This window comes from Callorhinus ursinus, unplaced genomic scaffold (genome assembly GCF_003265705.2).
Source record: "Callorhinus ursinus isolate GAN/ISIS: 27379988/994484 unplaced genomic scaffold, GSC_fseal_2.0 scaffold6, whole genome shotgun sequence".
NCBI lineage: Eukaryota > Metazoa > Chordata > Mammalia > Carnivora > Otariidae > Callorhinus > Callorhinus ursinus.
Window position 1 is genome coordinate 45,893,559 of NW_027397068.1, and position 13,076 is coordinate 45,906,634.

The 13,076-nt window shown below is 38.4% G+C and overlaps 1 protein-coding gene across 1 annotated transcript in view; it reads left to right on the plus strand.

Annotated features, from left to right (window-relative positions):
• Nucleotides 1–4,222: 4,222 nt before the first annotated feature.
• LAMA2 (laminin subunit alpha 2) overlaps nucleotides 4,223–13,076 on the plus strand; it is a 620,419-nt gene continuing 611,565 nt past the window's right edge. Inside the window, exon 1 of the mRNA XM_073893912.1 lies at nucleotides 4,223–4,432. Coding sequence (XP_073750013.1) covers nucleotides 4,318–4,432 — 115 coding nt within the window. The 5' untranslated portion in view covers nucleotides 4,223–4,317. The remainder of the gene's footprint in view (nucleotides 4,433–13,076) is intronic.

Here is a 13,076-nt window from a genome sequence, read left to right on the forward strand (position 1 = left end):
TGGCAAGAAAAAATGTAAAGGCATACAGATTGAAACGGAAGGAGTAACACTGTATTTGTAGATAACATGATCCTATACATGAAATATACTAAAGAATCTACCTATAAGCTACTTTAAGTAATTTTAACAGTTTTGCAGAATCCTATGTATATGATCCAAATCACTTGCATTACTATTAGCATGAAAAATACTGTTTATAATAGCAAAACACAAAACAGAGGTAAATTTTAGGAAGTATGTTGAAGACACATACACTGAACCCTACAGAGCACTGCTTAGAATAAAGATCTAAATAAATGAAGGCAGGCTATATCAATGGATTGGAAGACTTACTATTGCTAAAATATCAGTCCCCCCAAAATTAATCTGTAGATTCAATGAAAACTCCCTCCTACATTATTTTTTGGGGGTAGAAATTGATGAGCTGATTGAAAAAAGTATATGGAAATGGAAAGGACCTAGAATAGTCAAAAGAATTTTGTTTTGCAAAACAAAATTGTAGGGTTTACACTACCTAACTTTAAGGCTACTATAAAGCTACAGTAATAAAGACTATGATATTGGCATAAATAAATGTATATATTTAGAGAGTCCAAAAATAGACCCACGTGCAATCAACTTCAAAAAAAGGAACAAGGTAATCAGATGGGGAAATAATGTCTTTTTCCACAAGTGGTGCTGAAATGAATGGGTATCTGCACGAAAAAAGAAAGTCCTTACCTGAAGTACTTCATAGCAAACACCAAAATTTACTGAAATAAATCATAAACCCAAATGTAGTAGCTAAGATTACAAAATCTCAAGGAAAAAATAGAGGATGGTGTTCACAGTTTTGGCGTAAGCAAAGATTTCTGAAATGGGACACAAAAAGCTTTAAGCATAAATGAAAATAATCTTCACAAATTGGACTTAATCAGAATTAAACCATTCTGTTTTTTGAAAGCAGTTGTTGGTTTGCAAACTGGTGCCCACACAAAGGGGTCAAGGAGAGACAGAAGAAAGGCAGAGTACTCCAAGATTGGTAGGTAGTAAGTTTAATGAGCAAGGGAACTTACTTTAGGCTTGTCTTGAGCGGCCTGAAGCAGATCTCCACATCCAGTTGTCAGAATCTTAAGAGTCTGTATAGAGGTCAGGCATTCCTAGGTTCAGGCATGTATACTGTCCAGATGTTCTCAACAACACTACTATCTCAAGGCTGTGTCCTTGAGGCAGCTGTAGTGCTGGGAGGGCAGGCAGAATGCACATTCCAAGGACAGGGGAGGAGGTGAGGAGCCTCTGGTTCCCTGAATCCAGCCCACAGGTCAACTGGCAGTCATGTCCTCTTGATGACCTCCTCAACATGAGTCAAGAAATTGAAAAGTCAAGCCACAGACTGAGAACAATAGGCACTATATTAAGTGTATCAGACAAAGAACTTTTCTCCAGAATACATATTTAAATCTTACAACAATCATATGACAAATGAGCAAAAGATCTGAGCAGACATTTCATTTAAAAAAAAGTAATATAAATGCCCAATAAGTTCATCAAAAGATTTTCAGCCTCATCAGAGAAATGCAAATGGCAATGCCAGTAAGATACTACAGTGCAACCTCTAGTGAAGATAAAATTAAATAACATTCGGGGTTGGTACACATGCGGAGCATCTGGAACTCTCATATCTTATTGGGGGAGCTTAAAGCAATAGAACCATATCATAAGCGGTGTCATAGTTTCTCACATACCCACCAAGCAGCCCAAAAATATCACTCTTAGGAATTAAGAAATATAAACATATGTCCTTCCAAACACTGTATTCAAATATTCATGGCAGTTTTATTCTTAATAGCTTAAAACTGGAACAATCCAAATGCACTTCAGGTGAATGTATAAATAACTTGTGATATTCCATGTAATAGACAGTATTCGGCAATGAAAAGGAAGGTACTACTGACAGAAAGCAACATCACCATACCTCCAAAATACTGTGCTAAGTGAAGAAAAACCCATTATTTTCTTATTCCATTTATATGAAATTTGTGAATAGCTAAAATAATCTATAGTGGCAGAAATCAGAGCAGTGGCTACCTGTGGTGGGGGGGGGAGGTTGGGGAAATTATTGCAAGAGGGCAGAAACTTTGGGCAAGTGACAGACTATATGTTAATAGGGGTAATTGTCAAACGTGAGTTTACATTTTTAAAATTTTTTTTAAAAAAGATTTTATTTATTTGAGAGGGAGAGAGGGTGTGTGGGGGGAAACAGAGTGAGGGGGAGGGAGAGAATCTCAAGCAAACCCCACTGAGCACAGAGCCAAACACCAGGCTCACTCTCACCACCCAGAGATCATGACCTGAACCTAAACTAAGAGTCCAACGCTTAACTGACTGAGCCACCCCGGAGCCCCGAAAGTTTACATTTTTTAAACATATCAAATGGGTGCATCTATTTTGTGTAAATTGTACCTCAATTAGGTTGAAGAAAAACTGCTCTGATAATAATGGTTCTGTATCTTAATTTTGGTTAAATGACTTTATATTTTTTTCCTACGTTGGATCACAAGTAGAGTTGACATCAGAGATCATAGTTTTATTCTCAAAGCTTGGGCCAGACTCCATTTTGCAATTTCCACAATAAAGAAAAAAAACAATTAGAGTTTCTTAGTACTAATATTAACAGAACTAAAGAAGATGGATAATATTGAGAGAGATCCATTTACTTGGGCACCATTTGACCAGATGTTCTCATTCAGTCCTGGTGGGAACAATACTTCGTTTATTTTATTGAAAGGAAATTCATAGATAATATTACTTAACTTCAATATAGTATTTAAAAACTCAATATAATGGCTTAAGTATAAAATAAAAAAGGAAAAAAGGAATCTATATAAAACAATATACATCTCAATATGTAAATGCTTGCATAAAACTTAACATTTAGTAGTTTGCCTACATTTAGCAGGCAAAATGAAGGCAAAATAGGAGCCTGAACCTATTCCCAGAGTCACCATCAATGTGATGGATGCATACTGATACTGTCTGGAAGACACAAGCATGAACAGACTTGTTATCAATAATGTGATTTTTGAGATGGTAAACACCTCCTGGTAAATTTCAGAAACACAAAGTATATGTTTCCTCAATTTATATAGTAGATGCATCCTGGAAAACAAAAACTGCAAAACATTTTATGTGCAGCATAGATTTAAACTAGGCTCCAAATATAATCCAAGGTTTTTCACCTACACGAATGCCCAGTGGCCTATTCAGAAGTCCCTGGTTAGTAGGATTGTCCCACCCAGTATGGGACAACTGGCACTCAGACCTCACAGCACACTGACATCATTAGTACTCCGGCAGACATCCTGCAAGTCCCATAAAGACCCAGTAAGGAGCTTTCAAGCACCATGGGAACCTCAGACCATAAAAAGCAATCAAACAAAAAACTAGAAAGGAGCTGTCATTGGAAGCTGGGGTGGCAGAAAAACTTGCAGAAATTCTGAGTTAAGGAGAAGCAATAGGGACTGAAGGGATGAAATTTGGAGTCTGCAAGGAAACGCTCGCTGAGGCCTTTATCCTATTTAAACAAAGGTCTCCTGGCGGAACTGAAAACCTTTACCTCATAAGCATAAGCACTGCAGTGAGCCAGGGAGATTTTTAAATTTCGTCCCACCTTGGCTGCCCTGCCAGCAGTCTATCAAGCAGTAAGTCAGCGCCCTGGCCTGACTTGCAGAGGCCCGGGGCCAGCCTTCCGCCCCCTGGTAACTTCGCAGTCGCCGGGGGCTTTTGGGCCCGTCCGATGTCTAGCGTTGGATCACCTGGGTACACAGTGCCCGCACACAGCTTTGCCAGGCCTTTCTCGGGAGGTGCATCGACTCAGCTTCGGTCAAGTTCCCAGCTGTGCAGATTTCCCACAAATAATGCTTTCCACGTGTAGAGACTTTACAGATCACAAAGTGCTTTCATATCAATTACCTCCTTTAATTTAAAATAAGTTCAGCTACCAGATCAAGCTAAGGAATGATCCCTTCTCGCAGGGAAGGACGACTATAGGAAAGGTCTGTTTCACCGAGGACCCTTTAAGGGCCTGTGCCTGGACGGCTGTGGGACGAGAGCCTGGGAAAGGGGAGGGAGGGGGAGTGTCCTCTCTCTCCCCCCACCCTCCGGCGGCCGCAGAGCCAAAGCCAGGGGCCGCGCGGGGGCGGGGGCGGGGGTGGGGGGGACTGTCCCCTCCTCTTACCCAGCAGCTGCTGCTCATTCAGCTCACAAGCCCGGGCCAGGGGACTGGGCGGCAGCGACTCCTCCGGCTCCTGAGAAGCGGATCCGCTCCGGACCACCGCAATGCCAGGAGCGGCCGGGGTCCTCCTGGTCCTGCTGCTCAGCCGGGGCCTCGGGGGCGGCGGGGCGCAGCGGCCAGAGCAGCGGCAGCGGCAGCTCCAGGCACATCCGCAAAGAGGTACAGTCGAGGAACGGGCTCTAGATTCCATCCTTTGCGGGGGGCTGCGGCCCCTCCTGGTCCCTTCTTCCAACAGCAGGGACCGATTTCTTGGCTCTGCCCTCGGGTGGTTGGGGCGCGAGGAGCTAAGCCTGATGCGAGTACACTTTAGCTCCCTGAGTACATCGTGGCGGGTGTGTTGGGGGGATTGCTTACTTCCCCCCAAAGAATGTGAAGCCCGTTTCATTGTTCATTCGTTCGGAGAGACCTTGCTGTCGCTTTTACATATTGCCAGTTGATTTCCGAAATCTTCCAAAGAGGCAAACTTTTAACCAATTGAAAAATAAAAAGTTTTTCCAAATCAGATTCCGTCCCTACAGAGAAATGTTTCCCAAGCTGTGGCTCATCTTGGAACTTTATGGAGGGCAGCTGATACTTTTTTTTTTTTTTTAAGGACTTTGTTTCTAACTATTTGAACAGAATTTGTAAAGTAGTAAAGTAAGTGGATTTTTTTCTTTCATGCCAATGGGACCTCCAGCCTCATCTTTTTCTGACTCACATCCTACCTCAGGGATCCTCTTTATTATTATTATAGTGAAATTTCTCCTCTGACTTAAATATAGACAAGACTTATATGTCACATTTAATTAAGGTCACAGTGACCAGATATACATTTTAGGGGACTTTGGAAAACGGTTTTATTTAATGTAACTCTGAAATTATTCTCTTCAGAGCTCTGTAATGTTTATATGCATATATTTCTGATACTCTTGGGAGTCTTTGAAGGGTTATTTTATGATCATGAATGTTTTTTTAATTTTATTATGTTAATCACCATACATTATGTGATCATGAATTTTAAAGAAGCAAATGTATAGCATTTTAAAACAATTTAGAATACATAATTTCAGCAAACATTTTTATGAATTGGAAAACATATTAAAGTAAAAAATATTTAAGGTTTGGTTTCAAATATCAAAATATTTACCGTAAGAGTACAGAATCTGGACGTTAGCAGCTTTTGAAAGTTTTGATGAGTCTGAATCTGTCAAAGTTTTGAAATATATGTATCCCTCTTTTAGTTAACTGGAATAAAGCTATGTCTAACCATTCTGATAGTTCTTATAATCTAACATTTCTAACAGTACTATTATATCTTAAGAGGAGTAAAAAAAATAATCTTCTTGCTACAATAATAACTCCCTGATTAAAATTCCTAGAATAAAAATGACCTTAAGTTCACTACATAACTTTTTTTCTTCTATTTTTGCTTTTCCTTCTCTGTGAGGTAAAATGGGGTCAATGTGGCTCAATTAATAGAATTTATGAGCGTGAGTTTGAGAATATCTCTGGCAGCTGATTTTTAAAAATACTGCCTCAAAATATTAGCCTTGCTTAGTTATATGATATGTTTTAACAATACATATTACTTTAATACTGTTAAGCTGGGAGTAAAGAGAAGCCAGGAGCACCAACCCTTTTGTTCACCTGGAGTGGGGCAGAAGCTCAAAGCGGGGGGGGGGATAAAGTGGGTCTCTGAGGAATTTTCTAGTGCTCTGCCCACCCCCCTCATTCTCTCTCCTCCCGACCCTCCCCTCCCCGCTTTTGCCCCCTCTACTTCTTCTCCTCCTTCCTCCTTCCCTCTCCTCTTTCTTTCTCTCTCTGTCTCTCTCTCTCTAGATAAAATTAACTCTGATTTCTATGGTCCAGGCACAAGCTGAGGTCAATGCAGAAGGGAAAGTTTATACTGCCGTTCTGTTCAGGGATCACTTGAATGCTCTATACAATAAGGAATTCTGTGCAAAACACTTATAACATAGAATCGCCTAAAGACTGCTATCTTCTGCATCCTAGGATCTATTAATCTATTACTATAGATCATTTGTAATATATTTCAAGATTGGCTTAGGGATAAATGGTTGAAACTTGTTAATATTAAAAGTATGTATATGTTTTATAATACCTTAAGTTTATAAGTGTTTTGTAATTTAAAAATGCCTTGTATGCATTAGCTTATTTCAGCTTCAACTACTATTATTCTTATTGGACAAATTTAAAACTGGAGACTTGGAGTAGTGAATTAAATTCATGCAACTGATAATAACTTAATTTTTAACAACTAAAAACACTTCTAGTGGTGTTTATGCTAAAGTTCCCTTTTCTATGGTACCAAGTTTTCTTTCCATTTATTGTGGGGCCATGTTTTCTTTTTAATTTTGTTCTGTTAAAGCACACTCTCAGTGAAGATCATTGGATATGAGCATGACTGATGGAGTTTTGGGCTATCAGCTTTTTTCTTATTGATTATACTAGCGTTTTTCTCTCTTATAGTATGGTGCCATTTTATTAAGAAGACTGACAAGAAGCAATCGTTCTTAAATGTTGTAATTGAGTTAGAAATTTAACCACATTTTTTGTTTGTTTTTAATTTTTTCTTTAAAATCTCGTGTAGCTTCTCTAGCTCACTGAGTTGTAGGAATAACATTGATTCAGTAAGAATGATATTCTAAGAAAATTTTTTAACTAGATATGATTGACAGAATAGAATGATGTAGTCAAAGTGGGTCTGTGTTTCGGCAAAGCAGTAGATAAAATCTTTTCCCGATATTCTTATGAATAATTTGTGGAAATGGAAATCTAATGGTAGGTAAATTACAACTGATTGGAAGTAGTTGCCAAAGAATACCGTGTGGTGGTTTAAGGTCAATTTGGAAAGAAGTCTCTGGGAGTGTGATAGAGGATTTCTTCTGTTCATTTGTCTCAGTGGTGGCTTGATGGAAAACATAAGGTCCAAGCTTATCAGAACTTATGGTGGTCCAAAATTGATTCAGGTGGCTAAATAGGTTAATAACAGGTTCAGGAATTTTGAAGGTCTACATGGCCTGGACCATGAACAGGAGCTACGCAGAGCTGGTTTTGTTATTTGTATGCAGACATGAAATAATTTCATTTGCCCTCCCCTGGAAATGTTTTGTTTCCCTTATAAATACAGGGATGAGTACAAAAATTGGAGGGGAAAGGGCAGTCTCAATTGCAGCAAGTTCAATATGAACATATAGTGCGACATGGTGACAGAAAAGTGAACTCTTATTAAAAAAACTCAGGAACAGGGAGGGCTGCTTTAGAACACATTGGGGTGCTTCACTGACAAATGTAGGTCAATTCAGAGGAGGAAGAAGAGAGTAGTTAGGACTCTGGAAAGATTTCCAGAGGAGGACATTTCAAGTGAAAACTATTTGGAGAGGGGCACCTGGGGGGCTCAGTCGTTGAGCGTCTGCCTTCGGCTCAGGTCATGATCCCGGGGTCCTGGGATCGAGCCCCGCGTCGGGCTCCCTGCTCCGCGGGAAGCCTGCTTCTCCCTCTCCGGCTCCCCCTGCTTGTGTTCCCTCTCTCGCTGTGTCTCTTTCTGTCAAATAAATAAATAAAATCTTAAAAAAAAAAAACTATTTGGAGAAAGAAAGACTTAAGAAATCATAAGAGATATCCTTGAATTTGGGGATGGCTGTTTTATGGAAAAGAGAATAAAATGTGCTTTCTAAATCCTGAACTCAGATCCCTAGAAGCATATGACAAAGGGGAAGGTTTGAAATAAATAAGATGAGAGGAAGCCTGCCTCTTCTCTCTGTTCTTCTCCATTCTGAGCTGTTCCGAAATTACTAGGTTGTGTTGGAGCACCTAGTTTCTGGAAATGTCTATGTGTGACCAGATGTGCAAACTGTCAGGGATGAGTTAGGATGAAGTGCCTTTACAGAGACATAGTTAAAACTCATCAAGTCTCTAGTGCTTTGCTAAGCCCAAGATTCTAGTATTACAGTCTATTGTTTTTGGAGTGCACACTTGCATTTGAACTTCTGAATTCTTAAAGATGTCAAGAAAATATGAAATGTATATAAATGTGTTTTCAGATGCCTTCTGAGATTAAAATAAAAACATGTTTGAGATGATCCTCACTCATTTTTGGCAAGACAGCTTATAATTTTCATATGGAATTCTTACATCACATTAATTGCCTAGTTCTAAAACATCCTGTGCTATAAAATATGAGAATGCTTCATAAATTACCTGAGATTTATTGTAACCATAAACCTGGAATTAATTTCTTTTTAATCACTTTTGCTACATATGTAACTTTTGTACATATGTTGGCTTGGTCACTACAGACTGGCCTAATAGTTTAGTAAAAATGATTTATAACAGATAACATGTAGGGTTCAGAATAAGAACATATTCAACATTAACAATTATAGATGTAAATTTTTTTAAAAGACATAAACTTTATATTATGTATTTTATCTTACATATCAGTGTATACAAATTGCTGATTGATCTTATTCCTAAAAGTTTTCTATCTTAGGATTTCATGCAAAGTAATGAACCAGATCTCCATCAAGAACTGCCAGGGAGGGCGCCTGGGTGGCTCAGTCAGTTAAGCGTCTGCCTTTGGCTCAGGTCATGATCCCAGGGTCCTGGGATCAAGCCTCGCATCGCGCTCCCTGCTCTTCAGGGAGCCTTCTTCTCTGCCTCTGCCTCTCTCTCTGTCTCTGATGAATAAATAAAATCTTAAAAAAAAAAAACCTGCCAGGGATTATGAAAAAAACTGTACATGCTCTGCCAATTTGTCCTTAATTCACTCTGAAATATGGGATGACTGTCCCCTACACTGTAATAACCATAGTTTTATCAATAGTAACCAAAGAGCTTATAGCTCTTTGGGATATACCAGCTATGACTGTAAGAAAAGCATAAGTCTATATTTTTATGGGAGAGATTTAGTTAAATTGGAAGAATTTCTGAAGTAGTAAGACTTAAGAGTTTTTACATCATCCAACTATATTGCAGCAGCAATGACAAAGTTTACTTTTTGTAGATTTCACATATCAGTAATTTCTCAGTCCCCGTTTATTTAAAGCAGATCGTTGTCACTATTTTTCTGTTCATACATTAGTAAATACTGCTTATTCATTGACAAAGACTATTGTGCTAGACTTTTCAACTTGGACCTTGGAGACTGGATTATTGTTCATCCTTTTAATCCAAACAAATTTAGCATTAAATGATTTTAAAAAAATTCATTGAAACTTTATTTGACCTTTCACATCTTTCATAATCTGCTTTAGCATTATAGGGCCTGAATTCTGGGCCACAAGCAAAGAATTGTCAGGATAGGAACAGCTAGCCTCAACCTATGCAGAGCAAGATTAGTGGGGTGGCTGGTTGTCTGAATTAGAGAGTCCAAATGCATGCTTGATTCCAGTCAGCATAACTATTCAGTAAGATTTTACTGTTTGGGTGGAGCATGGCTGGAAGTTTCCAAGCAGGATAATAATAATAACAACAATAAACGGTGACTCCAGGTCATTTGTGCAGGTTGCAATACATTCTTTTTTAGCAGCTGGAGACTATGAAAAAGATCAGGAAGAAAGTGTCGTCACCAGTTAGACAAATTATTTAGGCTTCCAATCCAGAACATTGGAGTTTAAGGTTTGTGTAGAGTCATGACTTTAAACTAGGTAGCTGGCAGGAACTTAGGCAGAAGTCCAGGGATTGAGAAAACAAAGTAGAGGTAGGGAAAGACAAAATTAGATTGGCACATGGTTCTTAAGACCCATGCTGGGCTCTGTGTATACCAGTCAGACAGAAAGAGGACAAATTCTGGACTGTACCGATTGCTCAGATGGAGTTCAAAGGCCAGAATCTGTGCAGGAAATTGGTGGGCATGGGACTATATATATTGGAATATGGTTACTGAATGAAGTAAGTAAAACAGAAAAAAAAATCCCTGCTCCTCTGGAGTTTATATTCTAGTTGGGGTGGAGATGGGGGGCAGAAATATGATGAATATATAGTGAATAAGTAATATATGAATACCTGTATTTTTAGAATGTAGTGAGTGATGCACAAACGAATAGACCAGGGTAAGAGAAGTCAGGAGGTCTAGGAATAGAGGGTGGTTGCTATTTTAAATAGAATGATAAAGGTTGACCTCATTGAGAAGATCACATCTGAGCAAACCCTTGAAGATGGGGTGAGAGTGATTCATACAGGTATCAGATGAAAGAGCTAATACCCTTAGTACAGGGAGGAGGTTTATAAAGGTCTACAGCTGGAGCACAATGAGAACAGTCAGGGAAGCATTGGGGAGCTGGATCATTGTAAAAAAATTGCCTTTTAGTCTGAGTAAGATGGATGGAATTGGAGAATTTTGAGCAGAGTTAAATGAATGAATGAAATAACAGTTACTATTTCTTTTCCTAAACAGGCTTTAATACACTGGACTAGACCAATAGTCCAAATGTAGTATTGATTGAGATCCATTCCTCCCCCATACATGCCATTCTTAGAGCATAGTTAAGTGACTCCATTCTAGAGTACTACATCTTCTACATCTTGACAGTCTTATCACTGGGAAACTCAGATGCATTTTGTAAAATTTTTTCTTTTTTTCCTTTTGGCATCTCCGTCCTATTACAGTTAAAAGAATTTTAGTATCAGATGCCTGGGTGGCTTAGTTGGTTAAGTGTCTGACTCTTGGTTTTGGCTGAGGTCATGATCTTGGGGTTGTGAAATTAGCCCCCCATCAAGCCCTGCAGAGTCTGCTTGAGGTTCTGTCTATCCCTTGCCCCCTCCCCCCACCTCATGCACATGTGCTGACTCATGCACACTCTCTCAAATAAATAAATGTTAAAAAAAAAGAATTTCAGTACATTAAAACAACTGAAGTGCGGGGAACGTCTACATACCCTTTTATTTGCCCAGTGTTCTTAGAAATATGCCAAAGATTTCCTTTTTTTTTTTTTTTTTTAAGATTTTATTTATTAGAGAAACCATGAGCAGGAGGGTGGGGCAGAGGGAGAGGGAAAAGCAGGTTCCCCACTGAGCAGGGAGCCCAGTGTGGGGCTCGATCCCAGGACTCTGGGACCATGACCTGAGCCGAAGACAGACACTTAACCGATTGAGCCTCCCAGGCGCCCCTAAGTCATAGATTTCTTAGAGTAATTTTAATTAATGTGGACGTTAAAAATAAGTTATTCACAGTCCTGCATAAATATGCATACCTTGAAGTTCTCTTTTATTATTCCTTTCAGTATCACAGCTAAAGTTTAGATACTATTGTTAAAAATGACACAATGATGTATTGATCTGATGACTTCTTTTATAAAATGAACTTTGAAATGTTACCTATTTTTACAATCAGTAACTTATTCTATGTTCTGTTTAAATTTTTATAACTTCTTTAAGGATCACGATAAGTCTTGCGGTAACCTTTGCAGTAAAGTAATACAATTTTGGCCTGACTATATTCTATCATTTAGAACAAGAGTTGTGGAAAAAATTGCATAGGTTCTTTCTTTTCTTCCCCCTTCCTCCCTTCCTCCCTTCTTCCTTTAGGATCCTGCTTGTGAAAAAAATGTGGTTTTCAAAGAGATAATTCTAACAAATACAACTTTTAGGAAGATATGTAGGCAAAACTTCACTTAAATCTTACCAAAAGTCAGATACTTACAATCTAAATATAGTTTTGAGGCATAATCTAAATTTACATGGTGAGTTAAAGCTAGATATTTGCTTGTCAAAGACGTATAATATGGGTGATAAAACAGTATTTTTTTCTAGTCATCTTGAATGTGGATTTTAACATGGAAATCTGATGCTCTTTGGTTTTTATTTGGACACGTGACTTTTAGAAAAAGATCATAGTGATAGTCTGCTAGGGGTTATTATTCATACCCCTGGCTTTCTGTGACAGTCTTAATTTAGTTCAAATAGTGAGTTAATCTATGCAAATAAAGAATGACGAAGACGGAATTATTTCATGCCAGCACTTAGGAAAGGCACTTTGTGCAATGTTAACAAAGCCTTTCCATGTAATGTCCTCTTGGTTGACCACCAAGCTGTGCTTCTCTGCCAGGCTCTTTGTATAACTGCATCTTGAGGGCCAGATGCTTTAGATTGGCTTAATAGTCTCTAGCGCGTTGTGGGCATTAACACGTGTATGTACATAGTAGAGCTGTTTAGTAGGTTAATATAATTAGCTTCATTTTAAAGAAGGGAAATAGATGCCTTGCAACTTGTCAAGGACAAACACAAATTCCAGTGCATGCTTTAGAATTAGAAATTAGGATGAGGTGCCTGGCTGGCTTATCTGGAAAAGTGTACAACGCTTGATCTCAAGTTGTGGGTTTGAGCCCCAGGTCGGGTATAGAGATTACTTAAATAAATTTACAAAACAAGAAATGAGGATATGTTCCTGCTCCTGAGTTTTGCATCCTACATTGTCATCTCTTTTAGACTTTTAGCTCTTTCTTTATCTTTTATAAAAGACCTTGAAATAATCATATCTCCATTTCTGAGTTGTTAGTCTAATTAGAAAACAGAGTCACTAGGTATTGTGAAAGAACAAGAAATGTGTTGCCTTTAATGGTCTTTTTCATTTAAACACACACACACAAAACTATGGAGAAACACACCCACATCACTTAAGATTTTACACAAATATAAAAATATTTGTCAAATTTTAGTCTTTAAATTCTTAGAATTTGGATTACTGGACTCTGGACTATAAGAAAGTATTAATTGATTATGGCTTTCCCGAAGTCACCTTATATAAATAATGTCAGTGGGCTAGAAACATAATGGTATTTATTATATAATGAATGCTTTAAAA